This window comes from Venustampulla echinocandica, assembly GCF_003357145.1.
Source record: "Venustampulla echinocandica strain BP 5553 chromosome Unknown scaffold_3, whole genome shotgun sequence".
Classification (NCBI taxonomy): domain Eukaryota; kingdom Fungi; phylum Ascomycota; class Leotiomycetes; order Helotiales; family Pleuroascaceae; genus Venustampulla; species Venustampulla echinocandica.
Genome location: NW_022474208.1, coordinates 510,233 through 536,132, shown reverse-complemented (window position 1 = coordinate 536,132; position 25,900 = coordinate 510,233). Strand labels below are relative to the sequence as shown.

At 48.8% G+C, this 25,900-nt stretch overlaps 8 protein-coding genes across 8 annotated transcripts; 3 read left to right on the top strand and 5 right to left on the bottom strand.

Annotated features, from left to right (window-relative positions):
* Nucleotides 1-279: 279 nt before the first annotated feature.
* Nucleotides 280-4,557, top strand: BP5553_05799 (uncharacterized protein; the record flags this gene model as incomplete). The annotated part of the gene is made up of 6 exons (XM_032014422.1): nucleotides 280-711; nucleotides 839-3,134; nucleotides 3,182-3,403; nucleotides 3,451-3,710; nucleotides 3,757-4,424; nucleotides 4,476-4,557. The coding sequence occupies 6 exons, from the start codon at nucleotides 280-282 to the stop codon at nucleotides 4,555-4,557; spliced, it is 3,960 nt and encodes a 1,319-aa protein (XP_031869103.1).
* A 2,489-nt stretch (nucleotides 4,558-7,046) lies between these two features.
* Nucleotides 7,047-8,571, top strand: BP5553_05798 (putative opsin-1; the record flags this gene model as incomplete). Its single annotated transcript, XM_032014421.1, has 5 exons — nucleotides 7,047-7,197; nucleotides 7,250-7,449; nucleotides 7,499-7,693; nucleotides 7,755-7,820; nucleotides 7,876-8,571. 5 exons carry the CDS (start codon nucleotides 7,047-7,049, stop codon nucleotides 8,569-8,571), a joined length of 1,308 nt encoding a protein of 435 aa, XP_031869102.1.
* Nucleotides 8,572-9,942: 1,371 nt separating this feature from the next.
* Nucleotides 9,943-11,283, bottom strand: BP5553_05797 (putative retinol dehydrogenase protein; the record flags this gene model as incomplete). The annotated part of the gene is made up of 4 exons (XM_032014420.1): nucleotides 9,943-10,410; nucleotides 10,503-11,019; nucleotides 11,069-11,114; nucleotides 11,190-11,283. The coding sequence occupies 4 exons, from the start codon at nucleotides 11,281-11,283 to the stop codon at nucleotides 9,943-9,945; spliced, it is 1,125 nt and encodes a 374-aa protein (XP_031869101.1).
* A 495-nt stretch (nucleotides 11,284-11,778) lies between these two features.
* BP5553_05796 (Uncharacterized protein) lies at nucleotides 11,779-13,870 on the bottom strand (the record flags this gene model as incomplete). The annotated part of the gene is made up of 6 exons (XM_032014419.1): nucleotides 11,779-12,151; nucleotides 12,222-12,454; nucleotides 12,513-12,870; nucleotides 12,962-12,986; nucleotides 13,152-13,364; nucleotides 13,447-13,870. The coding sequence occupies 6 exons, from the start codon at nucleotides 13,868-13,870 to the stop codon at nucleotides 11,779-11,781; spliced, it is 1,626 nt and encodes a 541-aa protein (XP_031869100.1).
* A 364-nt stretch (nucleotides 13,871-14,234) lies between these two features.
* Nucleotides 14,235-15,674, top strand: BP5553_05795 (Ribosomal protein L4; the record flags this gene model as incomplete). The annotated part of the gene is made up of 4 exons (XM_032014418.1): nucleotides 14,235-14,309; nucleotides 14,409-14,538; nucleotides 14,704-14,854; nucleotides 14,909-15,674. The coding sequence occupies 4 exons, from the start codon at nucleotides 14,235-14,237 to the stop codon at nucleotides 15,672-15,674; spliced, it is 1,122 nt and encodes a 373-aa protein (XP_031869099.1).
* Nucleotides 15,675-16,113: 439 nt separating this feature from the next.
* On the bottom strand, nucleotides 16,114-20,442 carry BP5553_05794 (uncharacterized protein; the record flags this gene model as incomplete). Its single annotated transcript, XM_032014417.1, has 5 exons — nucleotides 16,114-17,016; nucleotides 17,075-17,290; nucleotides 17,340-19,889; nucleotides 19,956-20,231; nucleotides 20,404-20,442. The coding sequence occupies 5 exons, from the start codon at nucleotides 20,440-20,442 to the stop codon at nucleotides 16,114-16,116; spliced, it is 3,984 nt and encodes a 1,327-aa protein (XP_031869098.1).
* A 1,158-nt stretch (nucleotides 20,443-21,600) lies between these two features.
* Nucleotides 21,601-22,698, bottom strand: BP5553_05793 (eIF4e-like protein; the record flags this gene model as incomplete). The annotated part of the gene is made up of 1 exon (XM_032014416.1): nucleotides 21,601-22,698. One exon carries the CDS (start codon nucleotides 22,696-22,698, stop codon nucleotides 21,601-21,603), a length of 1,098 nt encoding a protein of 365 aa, XP_031869097.1.
* A 1,471-nt stretch (nucleotides 22,699-24,169) lies between these two features.
* On the bottom strand, nucleotides 24,170-25,594 carry BP5553_05792 (uncharacterized protein; the record flags this gene model as incomplete). The annotated part of the gene is made up of 1 exon (XM_032014415.1): nucleotides 24,170-25,594. The coding sequence occupies one exon, from the start codon at nucleotides 25,592-25,594 to the stop codon at nucleotides 24,170-24,172; it is 1,425 nt and encodes a 474-aa protein (XP_031869096.1).
* Between the last annotated feature and the right edge of the window lie 306 nt (nucleotides 25,595-25,900).

Here is a 25,900-nt window from a genome sequence, read left to right as displayed (position 1 = left end):
AGTACGAAGTACCGTAACTGCCTAGGCAGGTACTCCATATCCATAAGTGCCGTGTGTACTTTGTAGGAATGAGATGGCATCGCACCAGAGCATGCAGCAGTACTACGTAATTATACATAATAGAATAGGTACATGCGTACTACAACCAGCATACTAGTAACTCCCCTACCTTATAAGGTACTACGCAGGTACTTCTTCTTCGCACAACCATACCGTCCATACTTCGTGCTCCGTACTGCAACGGCAGCGGCAGCGGCCGCACGCCCCGTGTCGTGACCCATGCTGGCAGGCCAAAAGCCAAAAATAAACCCTGGCTCCGCTCCGGCTCCCTGGATCCACGCTGGAAGTTGGAAACTGATAACTTGCACGCAGACGAAAGACTGTTTTGAAACGCACTATAACCCAAACCATGACCTGGGGGGAAATCTCCTTTCCGATCACTTCGGTTACGCGCCTCCCGGACTCGGTCCGCACTGTTCCAGATCCCAGATCGGCATCGCAAACCTCCAAGTAATCGACTGCGTCCCCGAATTACCTGGTTCACCCCTCCAAGGCCTTGAGGCTCAGCCTGCGCCTCCTCCCTCATCCCCCCACACCACGAAGAAACCCGAAGTTGCCCCAATCACTATACAGCACTGGCACGCCCGAGGGACACAAAGGCCTCTCTATGACTTTGCAGTTGAACTCCAGATGGGCACCAAAACTGTCTCGGTTTGATCGTTCGCTTTGCAAGTGTTGGGAATGCAGGAACCTGGGGAGGAGAGCCTTGATGGCTCATCCATAGTACGTGTGCTTCTATGCTAGGCGCTTGGTACATTCGTTAACATTGGAAATGTAGAAGCCTGTATCCTCCCTCCGCTCCCATTTTGAACAGATGTCGAGCTCCAAGCCGGCCAACAATCTCGCGTCGCGCCCTGTATCCCCGAAACCAACTACGACCAGTGCTGGCACAGTGGAAATTGCCAGAAATAATACCGGCCGACAAGAGAGTATAGGACCTCCGGCAGATGACCGTCAGGAAAGCAGAGGGAGGAATAGGGAACCAGCTGATGTTGGGCTTCGATTTCTTGCAGCCAACCATGCTGCTGGTTATTCGCCGTCACCCACACGAACCCCTCGAACGAAGCCGACAGTTACAATGCCCCCTTCAGTTACCATACAACCTCCGCAGTCGCCTCCGAAAGGAAAGGTTCTAAATCTAAACCTGTCCACTCCGTCCCCATATCTCACAACTGATGTCCCATTATCCGCTGCTTCGGCAGGCTCGTCCCCACGACACTTCCGAATCCCTAGCAGACCACATACGCCTCTCCTCGATCCAAGAAAACCCCCCTCTTCGCCCTCATCTAGGCCCCCATCCCCACCACCGCCTCGAAGGTCAGGCGAATTCAGGCGGAATAGTTCTTTCCAATCACTACCTCCTCCGGTCAACAGGGCTGAAAAGCCCAAAATTGCGAGCAAGCCCTTCTCATTAGGATACTGGTCCGACGCAGCAACTCTGGTACCTCCTCACTCCCCAATCATTGATGAGAAGTCTTCGCCATTTAGCAGCCCTCCGAATAGTAGACGCAGCGGTGAAAATGAAATATTTGCCCCCCCTTTGCCGGGTCCAAGACCGGCGATACGACCTGAAGCTCATTCGGTGACCTCAGCGACCCAGCGGTCGTTTGAACCGCCTCCAGTTCATTACGCTGTTGCCAATAAGCGGAAAGACCAGGATATTAATGGCCTAAGCCGAACCCCTATTCCAGTCCAAGTTACAGGCGAACAGAGGCCAGCGTTGCCAACACGACCTCAAGCAACCTCCGAAATCCCAATACCTCGCAGTGCCTCTCGAAATTCCATGCTGCCACCCCCTCCTCCTCGGCCATCCATGGACCGGACGCGCCCACCCGTGAACACACGCCCGACCGCTGAAGCTACGCCTCCCAAGAGAATAGTTTCAAACCCCACTTCGCAATTACAAACCCCACCACGCCATGGACGGTCAATGACAGTCGACCGAGCATCCAACAAAGCGCCTGATGAATTCCGTACTCCAATGAATACGTCCGTAGCCCAATCTCAGCGTCGTCCATCCCCAGATGTTGCTCCTACTATGTCTTATATTAGTCAAGCTCTGAGCTCGAACGCCGCCGAATATCCGGATTCCTCACAGTCGAATCGTCGCCCTCCGCATTTTAAACAGGGGGCATTAGAGATATCTACCAAATATGATACTCGAATCGTTGATGTTTGTGGCGAATTTGTTTGCACATCCGGCCATTTGACTAGGGTATGGAGTTTGCTTGATGGGGAGATGATCATGAGTCTGGCCCATACCGAAGGCATTAAAATTATCTCGGTTGCTTTCAAGCCCACATCAGATATCAGCGACGAAGGCTCCCAACTCTGGCTTGGCAATAATATTGGCGAACTCTTCGAGGTAGACGTTCGGTCACAAAGCGTAACAGCAGTCAAAACCAACGCCCATACTCGTCGCGAGATCACTAAAATTTATCGCCATCTGGACGAGATGTGGACACTTGACGATGGCGGTACACTGCATATATGGGCACCGGACAGCTCTGGAGCCCCGGCTCTTACCACCCCTCATCAAAGTTACAGGATACCTAAAGGACATACTTTCTCGGTGGTGGTCAGGGATGAACTGTGGCATGCAACTGGCAAGGAAATCCGTATTTTTGTCCCCACTCGAGATGGAGCAGCCCAGTTTCAAGTGCTGGCACGACCACTTAGCCAACCAAATGCTGGAGACATAACCTCCGGCTGCGTTATTGGCCCCAAGCCCGACAGAGTGTATTTTGGTCATACTGATGGAAAAATTAGCATCTATTCGCTCCGTGACTATTCATGCTTAGGAATTGTGAATGTTAGCGTGTATAAGATTACGAGCTTGGATGGTGTTGACGGCAGGCTTTGGGCCGGTTTTAGCACTGGTATGGTCTATGTCTATGATACTACTCAAAGTCCATGGATGGTGAAGAAAGATTGGCGTGCCCATCACGACCCTGTAATCAAGCTGATCGCCGACAAGAGCAGTTGCTGGTCCCTTGACCGGGCACAAGTTATTTCCCTCGGCCAGGATAACATGTTACGGGTATGGGATGGCTTGCTGCAAGATGACTGGATTGGTAAGGTTCTCGCTATGCTCGAGAACATAGGGTTAACATTTCTGCAGAAACTCAAATGCAGTCCCAGGAAGCAGATTTCTGCGAATTCACACAGATTAAAGCCTTGGTTATGACCTGGAATGCAGGTGCAACCACACCATATCATCTCCAGCATTCGGATAACGACGGTACCTTTTTTCGCGATCTTATTCAGGGCAGCGACTCTCCCGACATCCTTGTATTTGGATTTCAAGAATTAGTTGATCTAGAGGATAAAACAAGAACAGCTAGTATGTCTACTTGCGGTCGTCGGCGACCCTCGCTAACAGCTTCGCAGAAAGCTTTTTCAAGTCCAAAAAGAAGGACCCCAACTCAGAGCTGGAACATATGAGCCATCAGTACCGTGACTGGCGAGATTTTCTCACGCGCTGTTTAGATGATTACATGCCGGCAAGCGAACTGTATCATCTGCTGCATACCGCAACCCTTGTAGGGCTCTTCACTTGCATATTTGTGAGGGCACCTCTCCGAGAGCGAATACGCAGTGTAAGTGCTGCCGAAGTCAAACGGGGAATGGGTGGCTTGCATGGAAACAAGGTTAGTAATATGCCATCCATTTCGGTTCTTGTCTAATGTATCCCAGGGAGCGTTAGTCCTACGATTCCTCTTGGATGATACGTCACTATGCCTCATTAACTGCCATCTTGCAGCTGGCCAGAGCCAAACCAAGGATCGCAACCACGACATAACTGCAATTTTAGAGAGTGAAATGTTTCCTGTTGAGAGGGATCGCACTGTCCGGCAAGATACTTTCATCGGAGGGGGCGACGGGACAATGATCCTAGATCATGAAATATGCATATTGAACGGAGACCTAAACTACCGCATCGACACTATGGGTAGGGACACAGTAGTCAACGCGGTAAAGGCCAACAATCTCAGCAAGCTTCTTGAAAGAGATCAATTGCTTGCCTCAAAGAGGAAGAACCCGTGGTTCAAACTCCGCTCTTTCCAGGAATTGCCCATTACATTTGCGCCAACTTACAAGTACGACGTTGGAACGGATAATTACGATACGAGCGAGAAGAAACGATCACCAGCATGGTGTGATCGGATACTCTATCGAGGCCGCGATCGTATCGAGCAGATAGATTATCTACGCCACGAAGTTCGAGTCTCGGACCATAGACCTGTTACGGGGCAGTTCAACATGTTGGTCAAGAGAATTTCGCCCAAGAAACGAGCCATTAAATGGGACGATTGTCAGAGGCATCTATCAGAGATGAAGGAAGGCTATACATATGAAGCAAAGTATGTAACGCATATTTCAGCCACCGCTAACAGTACTAACCTCCTTTCTAGGCTCAATTATCTGACGAATGTGCTTGGGTTTGCCGCGGGGGTTGCCAAAACATTGATTCAGCAAAACCAGAAGGGTCGATAATGGCCATTCCGGGGGCTGAGAAATATGGTATAATTATACAGCTACGCATATCCGTATGCTACGTCGTCGTATCCCGCCTTGGCTTTATACCTTGACAATCAGGGATTTAGCCACATCCCATCTCTTTGATAGATGGACGATGGAGGATGAACACCTACCTAGGTACCCAACGATGTAGAATAGTATAATACTGGGTCATGTGGATACACGATGATCTCCCGCTGCCACGCCGACACTACAGTCCACCTAAAGCGATTTAGGTGCTAAACGTCACTCTGGTTTAAACATGGGGCAAGGAACTAACGTTTACGCAACGTGCAGCGTAACACTTTATACAAGTACAAGTTTAAGTATTTAGTCGTCGGCTTTTAGCAGCTTCCAGAGTGTGAAAGGATCTGGAAATGAAATGCACAAGACGTCTGCACGTGACATTGTTACACCATTATCTCACTCTGGCTTTCCTTGTACCAACTTCACACACCCGTTCACTCTCTTCCCTCAGCATAAAACCCCTACTACTTAACTCGTGCTTGCCAAGAACTCTAGCCACCTCCTTGAACCCATTCACGAATCAATCAATAGCTGTTCCCAAACTTCTGCTTCAACGCTACCACACTTCCACCCTCCAGATGAAACCTAGTCACGCCGCTACCAGCGGCAACGAGCAAGACGAGGTCGAGACTGGGCTTAACCAATGGAGATTCCGCGCTCCATATAGAGTCCATAGAGGTGATGAGAGTTTCAAGGCCTTGTATGAGGCTAGCTGTCATTGCGGAAGAGTGGAATATCAATTAGCTAGGGAGAAGCCATTAGATGCGAAGTTCTGCCATTGTAATACCTGTCAAGTTCTGCATGGTAAGCTACCTGATTAACTTATTATCAATCCTGAGGCCATCCCCTTAAACTTGGCTGAAAGATTCAAAGATTCAATAATTGTGCTAATGGATAATATTATACGGAATAGGCGCACCGTTCCAATGGGCAGCGATATTCAAAAAGGATGATATTAACTTCACGCATGGAGACAACGATCTCGTTTGGTACGATAGCTCAGAAATGCTTACCCGTCATAAATTACCCTGCGTAACATGTGCGTATTGTCGCTCGCCGATCATGGATGAGGGCCGCAATATGATATTACTTTTCCCGACCCTAATTAAATTCAAGAATCCCCAGGAGAAGGAGAAGTTTAATCCGACGTAAGCGTTCAATTTCCCATCTGCTAATGCGACTGAGAGGCCATTTGATAATTTTGGATTGATAGATCGCATATATTTTACGGCAGTCGATCTGTTGATATTCGGGATGGACTACCGAAGTGGACTGGGCTGGATGGGCAGAGTGATTTGATTGAGGACAGTCCTCTTGAAGCGGTCGAAAAGCGGAAGAGGCAGGTTGAGGAGCAGAAGATAAAAAAAAATTGAAATTGGAGAGAAGGATGCGAAGATGTGATTATAAACCTTGGATTAGAGCCTGGTCTTGGAGTATAATTCGAGATTCGAACGTTTTCTTCATTGCACTCGTCCAAGGTGTCGACAAGTAATATAATGGGTCGTTTCGTTTGTTTATTCCTCAAGATTGACAACAGAAAAGTTTCGAGCTCGCCCCTGTACCATTGAAAGTGCTGCCTACGTTTTTTTCAGTCTGTCGAGATAATTCAGAAGGACTTCGCCACAAGAGATTGGATCCTGGTCGAGTAATTGATATATAATTGAACGCAGCATTCCTAGTGGTGTTCTCTCAAAGCTAGCTACCTTGAGCGTCAAAGAGGTAGCCAACGAGAAGGGGAGTATTGAACTTCACTTTGTTGTGCTTAAAAACGGTAGTTGTGGTTCGGATAGATAGGAGGAGTTGCAAGAAGAGGTAATATAATGTTGCTGCTGTCTCTTATCCCAATATAATAATCATAATATAGATAGTGTCGGCATCGTGCGCTGAGATTGAGATTTTACAGTTTGAAGGGAGTCTGCTGTGCTGTTGTGAAGTTGTGATGTCGTCGATAGCCGGAATGATCTATGTGGACACGAACCCCTGTTAGATGCACCGCCACCACCGCCACACATTATACTTCAAGCATATGACGACAGAGATCAACAACAACTTTTCATCAACGGATTTGTTTGCACTGTTCACTTATGTGCGTGTGCGCTGTATCACTACCACCTCGTGGAGCTGTAGCCAAGCTTCAATTCCTTTCCCCCCATGCTATTATTGCTTTGCCTCCATAGAGACACGGTCTTTACCCCGTATATTATATACTTCTATGCCCTGTTCTCCCTTCTTATACCCTGTGGACCATCATGAACTCATAGACCGGTCGGGAAACACGGCTGCCCCTAGACCCCGCACTTAGCATGGGATATCATATAGCATGATGATGCTTTTAGTTGTGACGTCTTTTGCTTTTATGTTTATGTTTCATGCTCCCAGCCACAGCCATAGCTTCCGTCTTGCCGCGGACAAGAAACTGCCTAGGTTGCAGTACTGGCATGGCCAATCACCCCCTCAAGTGCTTCTCAGGAATGCAAAAGTGGAAGCTGGATGCGAAACTCTTGCTTTATCCATACAGTACTTTGGTTATTGGCATGCACTTCGTTACGGAGTGGCGTATCGACATGAGGCAACTCGTGCGGAGGTCTGGTATGCGAACGGTTATTGGGCAGATCTAAGCTGGGGACTACGAAGTCCGTAGAAACCTGGGAGCGGCCTCTAGCTGTCCAAGTTCAGCCCCGCCGTGAGCGCGTCATCGCTCTGTACAAATACCCTCTGCTTCTCTTCCTCTTCTACTTTTTAAATCTCCACTTCCTTTTAATATCCAGCTTCTTCTTCCACGAAGCTCTAACACAAGTCAATCACGCCGACGATATCCAAGCCAAAGCATTTGAGCGGCACGTAGACCGACGTATTACGTCCATCCCCAAACACACCACTGACCCGGTAGATCCCCATCAACTTCCAGCCAACTAATATGATGATCGATCCAGCTCAGGCCATCGAGGCCTTCAAAGGACATACCTCATCCCTGCTCGTCCCTACAAGTACGGCCAGGCCAACACCGACTCCACTTCCCACCGTTCGACCAGGGCCTCCCATCTATCATGAGAAAGTGGGCGAGACGGGAACCAGGACTCTCTGGGTAAGAACGCTCTTCCGTACATACGTACCCTCCAATTATCCCAGAACTAATCGTTTACTAGGTTATATTTGCTCTCATGCTGCTCTCGACCCTCGCCTTAACAGGCATGGCATGGCGAGTTCCAGTGGTAAGTCCTCCAACAGCATCCGATTGATGTACATACCCTGACAACAACACAACAGCAAAAACGGGTATTCCACGTCTTGACAACGTTTATTACAGTCGTCGGAACTATCTCCTACTTCGCCATGGCCACTGGTGACGGGAACTCATTTAGCAAGATCATACTCCACGAATCGCACAAGCATGTCCCCGATACTATAGAATTCGTCTACCGCCAAATATTCTGGGCACGTTATATAGACTGGGCTATAACCACGCCTCTCATCCTCCTCAACCTTGCGCTCCTCGCCGGCATGGACGGAGCTAGCATCGTCGTTACCATCGCTGCAAACATCCTCATGAACCTCTTAGGCCTGTTCGCCGCTTTCGGGGTCACCAGAAGCCAGAAATGTGGATACTTCACCTTCGCCATCGTGGCTTATCTTGTCGTAGTGTACCAGCTCGTCATATCTGGACGCCGCGCTGTTAGTTCTAAGGATAGTAAGACGGGCAAGTTGTTCGCGAGTCTTGGTGGCTATGTCTTAATCCTATGGATATTGTATCCCATCGTATGGGCTATTGGCGATGGAGCAAGGAAATGGTCCGTTGATACGGAGATCGTTGCATATGCTGTTTTGGATATTTTGGTTAAGCCTGTGTTTGGATTTTGGCTTTTGTGGGCTAATGCTGCTGGAGAGACGCTGAGTTTCGATGGTTGGTGGAGTCGGGGAGCGGACGGTGAGGGCTCGATTCGCATCGCTGATGATGGGGCGTAAATTCATTTCAAGGTGCGCCCGGGAGAGAGCAGTCGGGGAATCAGATGCGAAGTATTACTCTCTTGAGAAGTGGAGAAGTGGTTGGAATCAAGGTTGGAAATGCAGGCGGTTGAACGGATAAAGCGATCGCATAATGGTTGGTATTTCATTGGTTGAGATGGCATGTAAGATTGACAACTAGGTAGTTAAGGACGCGGAGTATTGGTATAGGTTTCATCTAGTACTTCAAAACGTTACACTTAGCATCGCTTCCCTGTCATTTCCGTAGCATATACGTATTCATCGTGTCCCATTCTGTCCCTTTCAAGCACGGCATCCTGCATCCGGGCAAGCGTTTCTTCTCCGTGTATAGATATTTTTTTAAACCAATATCTCATCTCATACATGGCATGCAAATAAAAATAGACAAGTGCATGATGTGGCAATCCGTACGGGTTCCGGCTGGCTAACATTTTCCCAAGAATAAATTCAAGACGTCTACGTATTTAACATCTAGAGCTAGGGTTTAAGATTTGCCTCGCTACATGTCTCGAATAACTATCACTCCAAACTGTTCCCTTCATTTTATGATCAAGCTATCTTGGAGAGACACGGATAGATAACGACGAGGTTAGAAATCCCCTGAAGCCTCCTCAAACTAAAAGTCAAGAAGTTCTTATTAGCGAATAATCCTTCTCTAAGTACAGAGCTATTTAACGTCAAGACATCCTTGATGAAATAAGTGGGAAATAAGTCGATGGTGACAGTGAGAGCGAACACATCCGGGCCAAATAAAGTGGAGATAGTGGGGCGTCGAGCATTTTGCTCGATAGTAGGGTCATTAACGTTGGATGTTATACAACCTATTCCGTGGTTAATATATTTAGAGCTGTGATTAATTGGCTCTAGTAATCAACATTGCTCGCACATTAGAATCATTATTGAGGAATTCCCTAAAGTAACAATTACAATGAAGACTTAAACACTAACTGTCCCAAAAAGGACTCGTCTCTGACTTCTTGATCTATTCGTATTGGGCGAGTATGCGTCGGCATACTTTCTGCTATCATGCTCTAAGATTTCTCTTTGTCTTCCAAGTTGGACGCGAGCGGTAAAGTGTCCACAAAACCAGCAAGCCTTAGCTGGTACTAGATTTGCCACGTTTCCGTCGCGGGTCCGCATCACGCCAAGAAGTATTCTAAAAGGCGGACTATTTGATGGTAGCCTCTATCGTCCCTCTAACCATGTCAACGTATTAACATGGCCACGGTGGGGTTTGAGAGATCAACTAAGATAGTTGTATTAAGGGCTTGCGGATTCGTGAGACTAGATTACCCCGGAGTGCCTTCCATCTCAAATGGCAGCAGCATCCCACCCAACCCATAGTGCCCATTAGATATTCCCCGTAACCCCAGGTTCAATGCCCTCCAAAATCTCCAACAACTCCTTATATACCCTCCCCTGCGTCTCAACTCCCTTCCCACTCCTGACCCAAGCACTCGGCTCCTGAACCTCGCAATCCACCATATAACACCCGTGAGTATCCTCCCCAGCGCAGGCAGACGCGACTAACGTCCGACTTCCCTCCTCCGTGCTACGCCCTATAATCAGTTTCGCTATAGGAGAGAGGGCATTGAGCGGGAATACAGCATGGCGCATTAAATCTGAGTGGCAGAACCCAGGGTGTGGGGTGTTGAGGATTATCTTTGGCTTGGATGAAGCGGAGAGGTCTGGGCCGAGGGACCGGATTACTAGGATCTCGAGGAGTTTCGAGACGTTGTACCTGTCTGGTTGGAGAGCGGTGGATGGCGTTGCAAGGGTTTTAAATATCTCAGGGCTGGATTGTTCTTTGAATGATGCCTGTGGGATGGGTTAGTTAGGTTTGATAGTCGAGGTCCATTATCATAGACGATATGAGAGAATATGACTTATATGTAGAAATTAGAATATACCTGTTCATGCGCATCTGACGAAACGATAACAAGGTTTGGCGTAGTCTTGTGCTTCATTCCCGAGGCCCTCAGCACTGGGACCAGCAACAGCGCCATCAAAAACGTCGATATAACATTCACCGTAATCGTACTTTCCATCCCCTCAACCTCTTCGAATACTGGTATCGCAATTCCCGCGTTCTCAACCACCACATCCAATCTATCTAGCTTTGTAGCTTGCTCACAGAACGCTTTCACGCTCTTGTAGGAACTGAGATCTACCTCCCATACTTCGACAACGCCTTTGCACTGGGTGCTGTTCTCGATGTCGGTGACTGCCGCCTCGCCTTTCGAGATGCTGCGGCATCCAAGAATCACCCTTGCTGCGCCTAGACGGACAAAGTGTCGTGCCGCTTCGAGACCTAGTCCCACGTTTGCGCCCGTTATGAGGATTGTTTGGCCCGCGAAGCTGTGCGTTGGGTAGGGGATCTTGGTGAAGAGTTGGGATCTGACGAAGCGGGTGAAGAATCCTGACGGACTGGCGGGGGTTAGCAGTTGCTATTGAGGTCCCTGGAAAGGAGACTTACAAGTTGAGCGCACCCATGTTGAACCTCGTCCCGTTTCTGTGATCCACTAGATGGATATTGATAAGGATATGTCAGTAATCCTTTCGCATTAGTATATGGTCATGGAAGATGTATAGCAAACATAATGAAGCTGCGAAGGCGTTTCCCTTCTTAAGAGCTACTGGTACAGTCGGTAACTGAAACAGGAGCTTCATGAGATGTGTTTCTGGGCCCATCTTGATGAGTATAGCTATGTTTCTCGCCATGAAATCTAGAGTTCTCTGACGAGTGCAACTCTGCCTAGTTAGAATCATCACCGGACTTTTCTGCAGAGCTGCTTCTTATATCAACTACTACTTATATAGGAGGCAACTGGACAATAGCCAGTTAGGTTATATTTTCAATCGAATTGGTGGCTGGCTTCAGCTGTGAAACCGTCAAGACGACGTCTGTGCGCTGCAACCGGCTGCTGCGCCACCTGCATAAGCCACAGGCGAATTATAGGGGCGAGTAAGTGATAATAACTACTAGTTAAGGTAAGTAGTAGTGGAGGTACCTAAGGTACTAAGCTAAAAGTACACAATTTTTGGTAGCCCCATTGGTCTCCTACAATTTGGAAATAGATTAGCTCTTCTATTATTCATGTTTTAATTGACTTATTCCCAGGCATTGGACGGTTCTATTTTCTGTGAAACACCAACACGACCTCTAGCGCTAAATAAAATATAACTTCAGCCTTTGTTAGGATCCTCCTTTAGACTCACGATCCGATTAACTACCATTTTGTCTTTCGTACTGTCGCTGTCAAGGCAGAAATATCCTATACGCATCCCTTGAAATCGAACCGACTCAGGGAGTACTCCATTACCCGCCGACTCATTAGCTTTTTTCGTTTTGGGCCATGGTGCTCGTTCTGCAATCTCGGCCAAACCATTCTCAATTAGCGCGTCAGAATAGATCTCCTCGGACTCTGGGTTGATATCGGCTAAAAAGCCATTTGGATGTGCTTCTGGATTGATAGAGTTAAACAACGGATTATAAACATTGACCTTGACTTTGATAGGAGAGTTCTCGGAAGGGCAATCTGCTACCCATTGGATATATCTAGAATTCAAGTTTAGTTATTAGCAATTCGAAATCTTGTCGCGAGGAGCAAACATAAACCGTAACATACGCTTTTGGCTTTTTAAAGGTAGCATCCCTTTCAGGTTTTGCATAACTCGCATGCACGATAGTCACTAGGCCTGTTGTCTCATCCTTCTCAAAGCTGGTTGCAATAATAGGGTAGGCCACTTTCAGTAGTCCAACTGTTACACCTGGGGTGAGTCTCCGGAAGTCTTTACTCGCAACCTCTCGAAAGTCACGTCGGTCGATGTAAACCTTGTTCGTGAAAGGGACTGAATGGGACTGTCAATCCAGTTAGCTTTAGTCCAGCAGAATAAATGTTAAACAAAGGTTGGCTTACGCCATCGCCTGGATCCTTGGAGAATGCTAAGTCAATCATTTCTAAATGATTGTCTGGCAAGTTGTCAATAACGACTAGAATAGGGTCGAGGATTAGCATCAACCTTGGCACCGTCACTTCGAGGAATTTCCGAACAACGCTTTCGAATCGTTTGATTTCAATGGAAGTTGTTGCTTTCGAAACACCGCCTAGTTCACGAACGAAGGTCAAGATTGCTGCAGGGGGGACGCCACGACGTCGTAAGGCTATTAGGGTGTAGAGTCTTGGGTCATCCCATCCGCGAACATAACCCTCGTCTACTAGCTGCTTTAGCTTTCGCTTCGATAGGACCGTGCCGTTAATGTTTAATCGACCATATCTGTTGTGTTTCGTTAGGTCTATGCAATTAACGCTTGGGTAAATTGGGGTGCTCAAGAGCTCCGCCGAGGATATGCCAGAGAACAACTCACTCCCGCTGCATCGGCTTGTAAACACCTAGCTTATCACAAAGCCATTCATACGATACTCTCGACAACTCGAACTCAGTTGTGCACAACGAGTGTGAAATGTGCTCAAAACTATCACACAAACAGTGTGTGAAATCATATGTTGGGTATATCTTCCACTTGTCGCCTGCTCGAAAGTGATGTGCTTTTTTACCTTCAAGTACACGATAGGCCGTTAAATCCCACATTTGCGGATTTGGGCTCTCAAGATGCTGCTTCATTCGAAGAGTGGCTGCTTGGGCGCTGTATTTCCCATCTCGCATAGCTCTAAACTCGGCCAAAGATTCCGAGATGGGACGGTCGCGATGCGGACATGCGTATCGAGCACCCCCTTTACGGTTGCCCCGCTGGGCTTCGATTTCGGGCTCTGTGGGAAGACGAAGTTTAGTGTAATCCCACCAAGTGTCAAGTATCACGGAATGCATGTCCTAGGACTTGTAACGGCCTACTTGTGCAATGGCAAACATAGGCACCGTCCACGTTGATTAACTGCTCTGCCGATTCGTACAGACGGTCGAATTGGTCACTTGAATAGGTAAATTTCACGGGCTCAAAGCCTAGCCATTTGACCGTCTCTGCTATAGCAACGAAATACCGGTCCTCCTCGCCGGCTGGGTTGGTGTCATCGAAACGTAAGTTGCACTCCCCTCCGTGGAATTTGGCAAATCCGAAGTTGATTAGAATTGCCTTGCTATGTCCAAGGTGTAGAAACCCATTTGGCTCTGGGGGAAATCGCGTGATGATTTTGTCAACTTCAGGTGTGCCCAAAGCTGTTTCGTTGTATACATCGGCAAGGAAGCCTCGCTGGAACATGGAGTCTGGTGAATCTGGTGATTCTATAGCCACCGCCGCATTTTCCGGCTGCTTCGCCATGGTGATATATGAATCTAGGTTTATTTTTCAATAACAGTTAATCACAAAACTCCGGTTCGTGGCATAGAGCACTAGAATAGAACTTCTAAAGTGAGGATTCATACATTGGTTGTTGTGTTAATCAATGTTGGCTGAGTCACATTATTTACGATAACTCGACTGGAGTCTGAGATAAGTCCCGGAGATAACCCGGATAAGGGTCGCGAGAAAAAGTGATCGGGATGTGTCACGTGAAGAAATTCGCTTAGGGCGCACTGTGGTTGATATTTCGAAATTGAACCTCGAAATACTTTTTGGCGCCGAATATCGACAACCAACTCCACCAACTCGACAACCCACGACAAAAAGGTCATCAACCCTCGAGATGGCTTCCCGACCGACCGTTACCATCCTGTCGGCAGATGGCACTGCCAGCGGCGCGACTCACCCTCTGCCAAAGGTACGATTCGAAGTTTTCCCTTGGTCGCGAATTGATGGGTTGGGTTGCAAAATTGCGGGAGCAATAGGAATTGAGCTGATTGGAATTGAAATTGAATAGGTCTTCACTGCTCCCATCCGACCGGATATCGTCCAGACCGTCCACACCGGTGTTGCGAAGAACAAGCGTCAACCATATGCCGTGAGCGAGAAGGCTGGTCACCAAACCTCTGCTGAGTCCTGGGGTACTGGTTAGTACACACATTTCACTTTGGATGCCATGTTGGATATTGCGCTGGCGGAGGATTACACGAACTCGGGCCTATGGCGATATGAGGATATTGGATGCAAAGAGGGCGCAGAACTGGGTGGTTTTGGAGCATCGTTGGACCGATGGCTAATATATTATTTTACAGGCCGCGCTGTTGCCCGTATTCCCCGTGTCTCTGGAGGAGGAACCCACCGTGCTGGCCAGGCTGCTTTCGGTAACATGTGCAGATCTGGTCGCATGTTCGCACCTACCAAGGTCTGGAGAAAGTGGCATCAGAAGATCAACCTGGGCCAAAAGTATGCCACTTACCCCCTCAAGTAACCCTCAAGAATACTGACGTTCCAATCTAGGCGATTCGCTACCGTTTCCGCCTTGGCTGCCTCCTCCGTCCCAGCTCTCCTTTTGGCCCGTGGTCACCAAATCTCGAACGTCCCTGAGGTTCCTCTGGTTATCAACTCCGAGGTCTTCTCCAGCGCCGGAATTGCTAAGACATCCGCCGCTCTCGGCCTCCTGAAGTCCGTTGGAGCAGTCGCCGATGTCGAGAAGGTCAAGAACTCCCGCAAGCTCCGCGCAGGAAAGGGTAAGCTAAGAGGACGCCGTCACCGCCAAAGACGCGGCCCTCTCGTTGTCTATGACCCTGAGGTTGACGGCAAGGAGCTCGCCTTCGCTTTCCGCAACATCGCCGGTGTCGAGACCTGCTCCGTCTTCGCGCTGAACCTCCTGCAACTCGCCCCCGGTGGACACCTTGGCCGATTCGTCATCTGGACCTCCGCCGCATTCAAGGCCCTTGACACCATCTACGGCTCCACCACCACACCCTCAGCCCTGAAGAAGGACTTCCTTCTCCCATCAAGCGTCGTTCAACAAGCTGACATCGGCCGTTTGATCAACTCTTCTGAAATCCAGAGCGTGATCAGAGCCGCCAAGGGCGGAGCCACCACCAAGCGTGCTGGCGTCCAAAAGAAGAACCCACTGCACAACAAGCAAGTCCTCCTGAGACTGAACCCCTATGCGGCTGCCTACAGCAGCGAGAAGATCGGCCAGAAGGGATTGGACTCCGGAAAACCAGTGCGCGCGTCGAAAACCCAGTTCGCGGCTGTTCTGAAGGAGGATTAGAGTGGTGCGGCTCGGATTCTCGGTGCTTGCTTTTTTCGGTTGTTCTACAAAGGAATGGATGGATGCATGTGGGGCTTTGTTATGGCGCTCACGAAGTCCTAGCTAGCTGGCTGATGTCGACATAAATAATGAAGACTTGCCAACATTACTTGCCATCCTCGTTTGTGATTCGCCTATTGAAGAATGGTGTACCACCAGTTATTGTACCGAGTAAGCATAGAGACATGTCGACCTTATAGTAATGTGCAATGCGTTTATGAAGTTTCAATAGAAGATCATCGCTATAACCCCTTCCACCCCTGGATTTTCGTTCTTAGTTGCAAATCTACTACCTACCATGTACTCCGCAGGTAGTGACAATATTCAGACATTACTGAAGGCCATCCTCAAGCCATACCCCCCCAAACACCATCTCCCCAGCAACCCATCCATCCATCCCTTACTGCAAATGATTTCCCCACCTTCCGCTGTTACTAGGCCCCTGGAATAACGCCTCTCCAAATTGGGACCCCCTCGCACCCACCTCTCCCGGTGCTGGACTATTCCCCCGACTGCCACTCTGTCCCCCAAAGTTCCCAATCACCCTCCCAATTGCTGGCCTAGCGCCAGGACTCATAGTGCCCGCGCCCATTCTTGGACTCCTGGGTACGCTCGTACCCCTGGTCTGTCTTCGACCATTCATAAGAACCCTCAACTCCTCCGTCTTCTTCTCCAACTCCCTATCCAATTCCTCATTATCGGCCGCCAACTCCTTGACGCGGTCAAGGTGTTGCTGGACTTCACTGGAGTGGTGGATTTTGTGGATATGGACTGCATTGTCTGAGGCTTTGATGGATAGGTCGGATATTGTTTCTTCAAGTGCTTCGACTCGGCGGCTGGATTCTGCGGCTTCGAATGAGGCTGTTTGGTATTGATTTCGAATGAAGTCAAGGTCGTTCTGCATGTTTGCGTGTCTCTTTTGCAGACGTTCATTTTCTGCTTTGGCAATGCGGACTTCCTCTTTCATCCTATTCACCTCGGCGATTTCTGGGACAGCTGAGGACGAGAGCCACTCTAGAGCAGATGCGAGCTCGGTATCGGCGACCTCTTTTTCTTCTCGTACTTTATCTAGCTCCGCGACTCGGTCATCATGTTTCCGACGTAGTGCACTTTCGCGGCGAAGGGATTCGGTGATTTCATGCTCGAAATGGCCACGATCATTGAGAGCATCTTGGTACCTGGGTTGGATCTCCTTGATGCTTGATTCGAGATCTTTACATCTAGCTTCTAGGTTTCGATTCCGTTCCCTCAGTTCGCCCTCAGTAGCATCCTTAATTCGAATTTGATTTTCAAGGTCGTTAATCTAGGCCTACATCAGTAAAGATCTCAAATAAGACCTCCGAATGGAATGGCATATATACCCGGTTAAGAAGCGGTGCGGGTTGATTTTGTTGCACCACATCAAGAGCAGAGGGCATGTTCCACGACTCTACTACTTCAGTATGCATCTCGTTGGAGGACAATGGACGTGCAGTTTCGCTGATACAGGACATTTCCGATCTGTCTATTTGCTCGCCAGGAAGTGGCGAGAGCCTCTGCCGTTTCGGGGTGTCAGAACCGGTTCCAACATCCAGTCCCTGTATATAATCAGTATCAAAGCAAATGGATATTAAAAACATGACCTACTAATTGCCGCTTGGCACCGTACTGCTGCGCTGATGAAGACATGTCGTACGACTGTGTTGTCGAGCCCGAAGCTTTCCCATCCCCCGATTCAGCTGGAGATGGAGAGATTTCAAAGTCGAGGCCATTAATTTCTGGCAATTCAGGTACTGGCCATGTGCCCTCGGTCTCATTCATCAAAAATGAGGCAGTAGCATGTGCTGCATCTGGAGGAGCTAAATTATCCGAACCCAGCTTTCCCACATCGTCTTGTATCTGAGATATGCAGTTGACGAGAAAGAGTCTTTTCTCAGCACCGTCCGTATCATTCTTAACGCATCGATTGAGATGTTCCACCGAATGCATCACAACCAACGATACGAAAGGAATCAATTGATCTGGGCCAGCCATAGCAGCCCTTAATGTTTTTAAATAACCTTGTGGTCCTGTTGGTTCATTGAAAGAAATGATCACATCAGCCGGATTGGACCATACGGGCCCTTCAATATTATCGAACGGAAGTAGGCTTATCCGCAATGGCCCCCTTGAAGTGTCGATGAACCAGTTGGGCTGCTGAGGGACCTTGTCAAAGCCATGGCGAATCAAAAGAGTCTCGAGTATCTCTTGCAATCTCCCAGGTCGTGACAGGATAACAACGTGCTTCTCAAAATGGCGGAGGGCAGTGATAAATTCCGCGAGAAAGATACACTTCGTGCTCACTGTCTCAGCATACCTGGCTTGGTTTTCGATCGGTTCTGCTCTTTGCGAGGAAAAGTCGTCTGCAATTAAATCCTGGTGGTCACACAGCTTTCCAAGTTCACCGAGCATAACATCGATTTCTGAAACCAGATCGGCACCAGTTTCCTCTTCAAGAAAAGCTAGTCTTTGCTTTTTATAATTTCGGATGGTCTGCATGTATATATCCCGCGAATAAGAAACCAGCGGTAATGGTATAATATATTCACCAGGCCCCAATGGAAGAATGCGTAGAGCCTTAGAGACTGATTCCTCATCAGCCTCAGGCGAGGGCTTGGGGGAAGAGACTGGCTCAACAGCAGCTATCGACGCGATATGCTCTGTAAGAGTTTCCCTTAAAGGTAGCAACTGGGCGCTAATCGTGGGGGGTGGAGAAGCTGGCATCGTTGATGCGCTTCTAGCTGCTTCTCGCTCCGCAGCTCGTTCCGCAGCTCTCTTTGCAGTAGCCCGTGCTCTGGCCTCCCTCATCAGCTGCTTCGTACTCGTGCTAGGCGGCATGGTAGGAGGTCGGTCCTCCATATTGGACTCTGACGGCAAATTGTGTGGTGCCGGTGTGCGTGGGCTTGGGCCGACCTCTGGAGCGTATTCGACACTCTGTATGACGCCTCCAAAGGGTGGATTATTCAGAAAGCTTGAGTTATTAGAAACGGACTCTGGACCAAAGCCTATAACCGAGGCCGGCAATGATACCTGTGTTTGAACAGTGAATGTGCTCAAGGTCTCGTAATGATTCGGCTGCGCGTCGGGTATCTCGTCCTCCTGATACTGGCTATGGCGTGTATCTTCCGACACTTTGGGAGAAGAACTGATTTGCAGTTGGCTTTCTTGGGATACCTCCTGCGTAGGCTCCAAAGATTGTTCCGTCGAAGGGGCCACTATGCTAGATACTTCTGTAGTTGAGATATGCCCAGACTCTTGTAGGAAGTTTGTGCTAGGATGGTAGCTCGAAGATCCCGCAATGCTTTCGCTACTTGTCAAAACTATTCCTCCACCGCCTGATGAAGTGTGGTTTGAATTACTTAGTGGAGTTCTGCCGAGGTCTACCTGGGTGTTGATTTGAGTGCTTGGTTTGCACCCTAGCTCGGATCTCGAGGCTTGAGTCTCGGGAGGGACGTATAGCGATGAGCCCGGCAATTCTTGTGAATCTGGCACTTCGCCCTCAAAATCGTCCTCCCAGAACAATACCCGTTCCCGTAGTGGCGGCTTGCGCGTGCGCTGAGGCTGTGGAGATGGTTGGGCTTGTGACGAAGGAGGTGACGAGTTGCTGAGGGGCCCAGTCGACTGTGCAGCTTGGGAGGCTTGTGAAGCGGCAACCGTGAGATATTCGTCCCGGTTGAAGCTATCGGAGACTGGACCAATTTCTACACGGGCACCGTAATCATTCCCGGCACTTGATTGCAGCTCGTCCTCGTAACTATCCTTGATCTCTCTGGTGGCTGCTTGCTTTCCCTGTATAACAGGTATCTCTGGAAACACTGACCGCGATTGAACGGTTTCGGGCGTGCCTGGGCGACGTTTCTTGGCTGCTGGTCCTGGATCCCTTGAAGTACGGGATTGTATGCCACTATGCTGGTTGGTAGAAGGCAAAGTGCTATCCTCTGATAGTGCAAACAATGAGGATGGTTCTCTAGCAACCTCTGGGGTGCTGCTTCTTTCCTCCTCCCTTTTCCTTTTCTTCTCCGTATTCTTCACTCTCTTCCTCTCCGTCTTCTTCTCTTTCCTCTTATCTAACCTCACTCGTCTCTTCTCCTCGTCCGAGTCCTTTTTCTTCTTCTCCCAATCTGCAATTGCCTCGGGAGTCACGAAGTCGGCAGGCTCCTATGTATAATGGACCATTAGTAAGTGGATATCTAGCGCCCCAAGCGTATAGATGCAATGTCATACCCAGGTTCGGTCGTAGGGCTTTCCGGTGTCTGGATCGTCGTCCCAATCAATCAAATACAGGAGGCGGCCGTTCTTTGTTTTCTCCCTGATAATATCTTTAATTGAGTATAGCTCTTCCTCCGGCTCTGGCGACGGGGCCTTGGTTTGTTTCTTGCCTCGGGAACTGCTGGCGCGTTGAGGCGACTGCGCGATAGATGCAGATGGGCGAACCCGAGGCTTTGGTCTAGGAGTACTCGTAGTAGTTGGGTTTACCTGTTGCGAGGGAGCTTGTTCCATCTGTGTGCAGGTTCAGTAGGTCTTCCGGCCATGGCCAAATAATAGGGAAGAAATAAAAGTACCAAAGGAGAAACAAATGGTGTTATTCGTCCGCAGGAAGTGGTGCAGAGAAGCGCGAGCCTGTATATATCGAGGGAATGTTTACGTTCAAGCAACTAGAGAGTGAACTTACTTCGGCCCGCTTGGCAAGGCTGGTGCTGTCGTCCGCCATATTTGCTTGTAGCCAATCACTGTCGCCGGACAGCCTCAGCTTCGCAGCGACGTGTCGGCGGGGCTGAACAAGTGAAATATTCAGCCTCACCTTATATTTCTACAAGAGATAGTTCAATAAAGATATTCTCACTTTGAAGGGCGTTGTTCTCACCTCGGGTAGCTAATAATATTATATTATCGTAGTTTGTTTTTAGAAAGTTACTAAGTTCTAAGAGAAGTATATATGTTAGTAGAAACTTAAGATTGTCCTAGAGTTTGTGTTGAAAGAGGGTGAGCTCACATATGGTATAAGGAAAGTTAGCTGTAGTTGTGTGTGCTGTTTGTAGTAGTTTGGGTTCGGTTGTCTTGATGTCTCAATAACGGTGAGTTATTTAATACTAGAAGTCAAAATTCTGTATCGCCATTGGCCTCTTGGTTATACGAGTGCCAGTGGTTGGTGTGGATGCGCTTCTTGAGGTTAAGATCGCAAATGGTGGGATTGAGGAGTGTAGTGGAGAAGTTTGGGGAGAAGGTCTAGAGAGAAGACTTAGAGAGAACTTGGGAGGAAATTTATAGAGGGAGACCCTTTCGTCGTTGTAGTGAGTTGATTTTGTGTTGCCAGCTACAACATGGCCTACTCTCTTCGTAGCCGATCTAGAAGGGCCCTCGCTATAGGTGATTGATATCAATGCGGGCAGCCATTGAAAGAGTTGAGTTCAAAGAACATCATAGAAAAACTTTGGAGACACATTCACAAGACCTTTCTTAGTAGTAATAAACTACTTGCCTGTCGCCTGGTACACGCGGTCTAATTTCACAGGGATGATGTAAAAGACAACACAGCCGCCATGTTGTAATGTAAAATCCAACACTATCACTCAGGCAACAAATTAGAGGGATGTTTTGCATTGTCTCGTTTCATAATCGAGGGATATTAAACCTAAAAAGGGTGAATCCCCCTCTCACTGTCCTATGTTACAGTGTTCTCGCAAACATTGGTCTCCCGCCCGCCAGCAATTGCTAAACCCAGAATGAGGAAGTTCGCCACCATAACTTATCCATATCGCTTTTACCAAATAATGCATGTAACCCAAATAGTTGTACAGAAAGGGATTCTGATGGCGAGCAAGGCCCATTACTCAATACCCTAATAGATCTTTGGCGATCCGAAGGCATCTCACGAATTCTGCTTCTTATCGGAATGGGAGGGGTGGTCGTGCTGCTCCTTGTTGCGAGAGCTAGCAGGAGAGTGGTGGTTCTGCTGGCTGGATTTCTCCTTCCGCGCATCGTCAATAGCAGTCCTCTGCTGGATGCTCGAGTCGTGGCTCTTCCACTCGACCTTAGTATCTGGTGGAAAGGCCAAAACGCGCTTCATAGTCTCCCTAGAAAATCTGTGAGCACAAAGGCAGTCGTAACAAGGGGGCAAGGAGCGATACCTGATCTTGAGAACTCTTCCGCCATCGTTACGAGTCCAGATACTCAAAATATCCTCTCCATTACGCACGCTGAGCACAGCTCCGCATACCTCTTCGCTAGCTTCTGCGAATTGGTCCCCAATAATGGCGAAGAGCAAATCCTCCCAATATCTATCTGCCACGCCCTTCTTCAATCTTACAATCCATTTGCCACCCTTTCTATTCTCGGCATCCTCCCAAACAGGCCGAATGCCCCTCTTGAAAATATGATAGTCGGAAACAAGCGGCAATGTTGACGGTCGCTTCAGGTGTTGGTATATGGTGAAAAAGTCCTCGGCTGAATCGAAAGCTGCTACTGCATGCAACGTCTTTTCGTACTCTACAAACCCGTTCGACTTTGAGATTGGCGGACGGAACCAGATCACCCAGCTATGTCTCAGGTTATGTACATGAGTCGTGCTGGATTTTGACTCTGCAAGGGAGGCCTTTGAAGGCTTAGAACCAAGGTCTTTCACTTGTTTCTCTGCCGTTGGGGTTTTGCCAGAGCCAATGACGCTGCCGAAATCCAGCGCACCGCCAGGCGTCTTTGGAGTCTTTGCAGACGATCCAAAGGACGCAAATGCGCCGGACCCTAGGCCGAATGCGGTGGACGCATTAGCTGTTGGAGAGGCGAGGGCGGTGGTCGAAGGGGACATGGATACGCTCCCGAAAGGATTTTTGTTACTATGAGAGGATGAATCAGCGTGCCGCCGTCCTGGTGTATAATTTCGAGTCGGGTGGTCGTTGGAAGGGGTTGCGCCATTCGTCGGTGGAGTACCTGTGGATAGGGAGAGCTTGCTGGTGCTGTGAATGCCACCCATAGGTTAGTTTTGCGCGAGACTAAGTGAATAGCAGGAATGGCTTACTTTGAACGGCGTGTCCACAGGTTATCCATTTCCGACAAGGTGAAGGTTGAGGTAAGGGTAAGGGTATATTTGGGCCGACTGGGTGGTCGCAGCAGCTCCCTGGTTGGTGGTACAATGCAAAGCTCCTGGGAGACTGGGTGACTTCAGAGCTGGCTTGATAAAAGGCGCGAGATCGAGAGTGATATTACTGGCAAATCGTGCGGAGCTGTTGACGGAGCTGTTGCTGCTCTGTCCGTCGTGTTGTAGGGCAAGGAAAGATGTAGGAGCTTGTAGATCTGCTTGAATGATCGGGTATCGCGCGTCAAAGAAGTGTAGCTGGTCAATTGTGGCAGTGTTGCAGTATGGCGGGATTGTGGTATTGCAGTATTGTGGTATTGATAGTTGAGAGTCGAGAGTTGAGCCTGGGGTGGTGTTTGGTTTGGTGTTTGGTGTGATAATAACATAGCAGAGCAGAAGAGGCGTTCAAGGTCAAGTTACGTTGGCAGCCAGGCGGGGCCAGAAAAGATCGCTTAGCGCAGCGCCCGGTCCGCCAGGGAAATATTTCCGTCGTCTCTCGTCGTTTTCTTTTCCTCTTCTTCTTCTTCTTCTTCTTTACAACAACGACCTCCAACTCAAATCATCGCCAGCTCGAACTCCTCCCCACTCAGCTGGCGATTCCGATGCGTGGTCAAGATCATCCACCACTTTAAAACCATCGTCACGAGGGCCCCTCGTGCGGCTTCCATGACACGATGATGACCTACAGATGGGAACATACTTCTGCGGCGCGGCGCATTGTGATGCGATGCGAGGAATGAGGAATGCGCAAGTACCGGTAGTTACAGAGATACAGTATGTGTGGCTATGTTTCTGTCTTTGCTGCTGGGTTTACATATGAGGAAAACACAACTCTGGTAATACGATTCAGCCGTCGTGTTCCGTCTCGTTGCACGCACAGGTTGAGCTTGAGATGCCTATTGGCGATGTCTGATTTTTCACGCCACTATCTTCAATTCAAAGACTCCGTTGGGGCAGCATCAAAGTCAGTTTGCTGACACCACGAAGCATGTAGGTAACCAGGAACATGTGACGACACCATATGTGTAATGCCGCGCGATGTTTGTGTTGTCAATCTGTTGCACAATTACACCCCATCCACATATCAAATGATGCTCTGTAGAACCAGAAATTGTTTCTTCCTTGTTACTCACCCCTCGGTGCAGCTCCCACCGATACCCTACTTGGTTTACTTCCAGTGAACATCACGATGGTGACCGCAAGAACATTCAGGAAATGGATTCTTAAACTCTCGGTGTGTCTCATTTGATTATGGTATTTCTGCCACAGATTGTGACCAGGTATGGCGATGGGCTTGGCTATGGGCGCCCTGCTTGCTTGCCAAGTTCATCAGTCATAATTAAGCCACCCATCTAGTATGTCCCTTCAATCAAAGCGTCTTTTCTTCATCGGGGCCCTCAAACTTGAATCCAAGTTCTTCTATTGTTCTCGCCTTGTGTCCTCCTTCTGCAAACTTCTGCCTCAGAGTAGCGAATATCTCTCTCAGATGAAATTCTCTCGGAGTCCAGAACGGCGGCTCCTTGCCACGCCCATTCTGGACACTTTTCACCCAATCATGAAGCTTATTAATATACTCGCCATCATGGGGATATTCGAGAATGTGGAAGCTTGTCCCTTCCCCATGTTCGGCCGCTCTGTCTTTCTCCCACGCTTCCATTTCATCCTTTGCGGGTAGACCCAATTTGTTAGACCACACTGTCGCAATTGCTGCTCCCTGCGCTTCAGACACAGGAAATGGTATGACCTTTTGCGGTAATGCTGTGAAGGCAAGACTTGGATGTGCGATATTAAAAACGTGCTGGTAGAGCCCAAGCGCCCTACGACCAGTTGTAACGATGGAAGGTTTAATTGTCTCCAAAAACGGATACGAATACAAGTATCCAGTGCAGTATACTATGGCATCGATGTCTTTCTCTATTCGCCCGTCTTCAAACCGAACCCCTCGTTGATCAACCAAGTACTCCACAATAGGAGGAAGCTCTTCCTTCTTTTCCTCTCCCATCTTTATAGCAGATGGGGATCTAACTGAGTTCAGCAGTGGCTTTTTGCAGACTTCACTGATTTGCGTCCCAATATCAAGACCAGATGCGGCGTTTCCGACCACGATAACTTTTTGGTTGGCGAATTTGTCTGGGGCACGGAAGATCTTCGAATGGGTAATTACCGTTGGGTGAGCAGAGTTGAAAGCCTCGATTCCGGGCACTGGTGGAATGTATGGCACTGAATAGTGGCCGCATGCGACGACGACCGCATCATATTCATTTTGCTTCGACTCTCCCGTGATGGTTGACATGGATGTAACTTCCCAACGATTCTTTCCATTCCCGTGGGACAGGTGAACCTCATCAACCTGCGTTGAAAATGATATGAGATGTCGGATTCCTTGAGAATACTGAACAAGGTATTTCTGAACGTCCTGTCTTGTAGGGAAGAGTAGGGATTCTGAAGGGAACGCCTGGTCCGAGAAACGCATCAGGTCCTTGGGGATATTGGTGTATAGCTGGTCATACATAGGGTTCGAGAACAGCGGAAATTTTGAATCTTTGGGCCATATGGGTTTCTCAAGGGGAACGTCGGGAGTGGTCGACGGCACTGGGACTGCCTCGCCCGTCATTGGAATATAGTGCCACACTCCTCCAACCTCTGCTTGCTGCTCAAATATGTCGATTTTCTCAAAACATTCTTCTGCCTGGAGATATTTTGCTGCTGCAAGCCCCGACGGGCCCGCTCCAATTATTGCAATCCGTCTGATATCATACCGGCCACTGGCAAATGGCTGCAGGATGGACCCCATCTGATACTTCGTACACTACTTAGGTACCTAGGTAGGTCGGGTAGATGGTGGGGGTAGTAGGGCGGTGGCAGTGGTAGTTTAGGACTAAACGATGATAGAGATGCTGTATAAGATCGTGTGCAATGACCACGGGGAATATAGAATAAGGACAAGAACAAGAATCCGAACAAGACAACGCTGCTCTCGAGTTTAGTTATACAATATTTTTTCTCCAAGCACGCAAGAACTAAGAAGATTACAGGCGTTGGCCCTGTGGGGCAGCGGATTAATTCTGCCACTGCTGACCGCCTTCCATTCGCGTTGCTC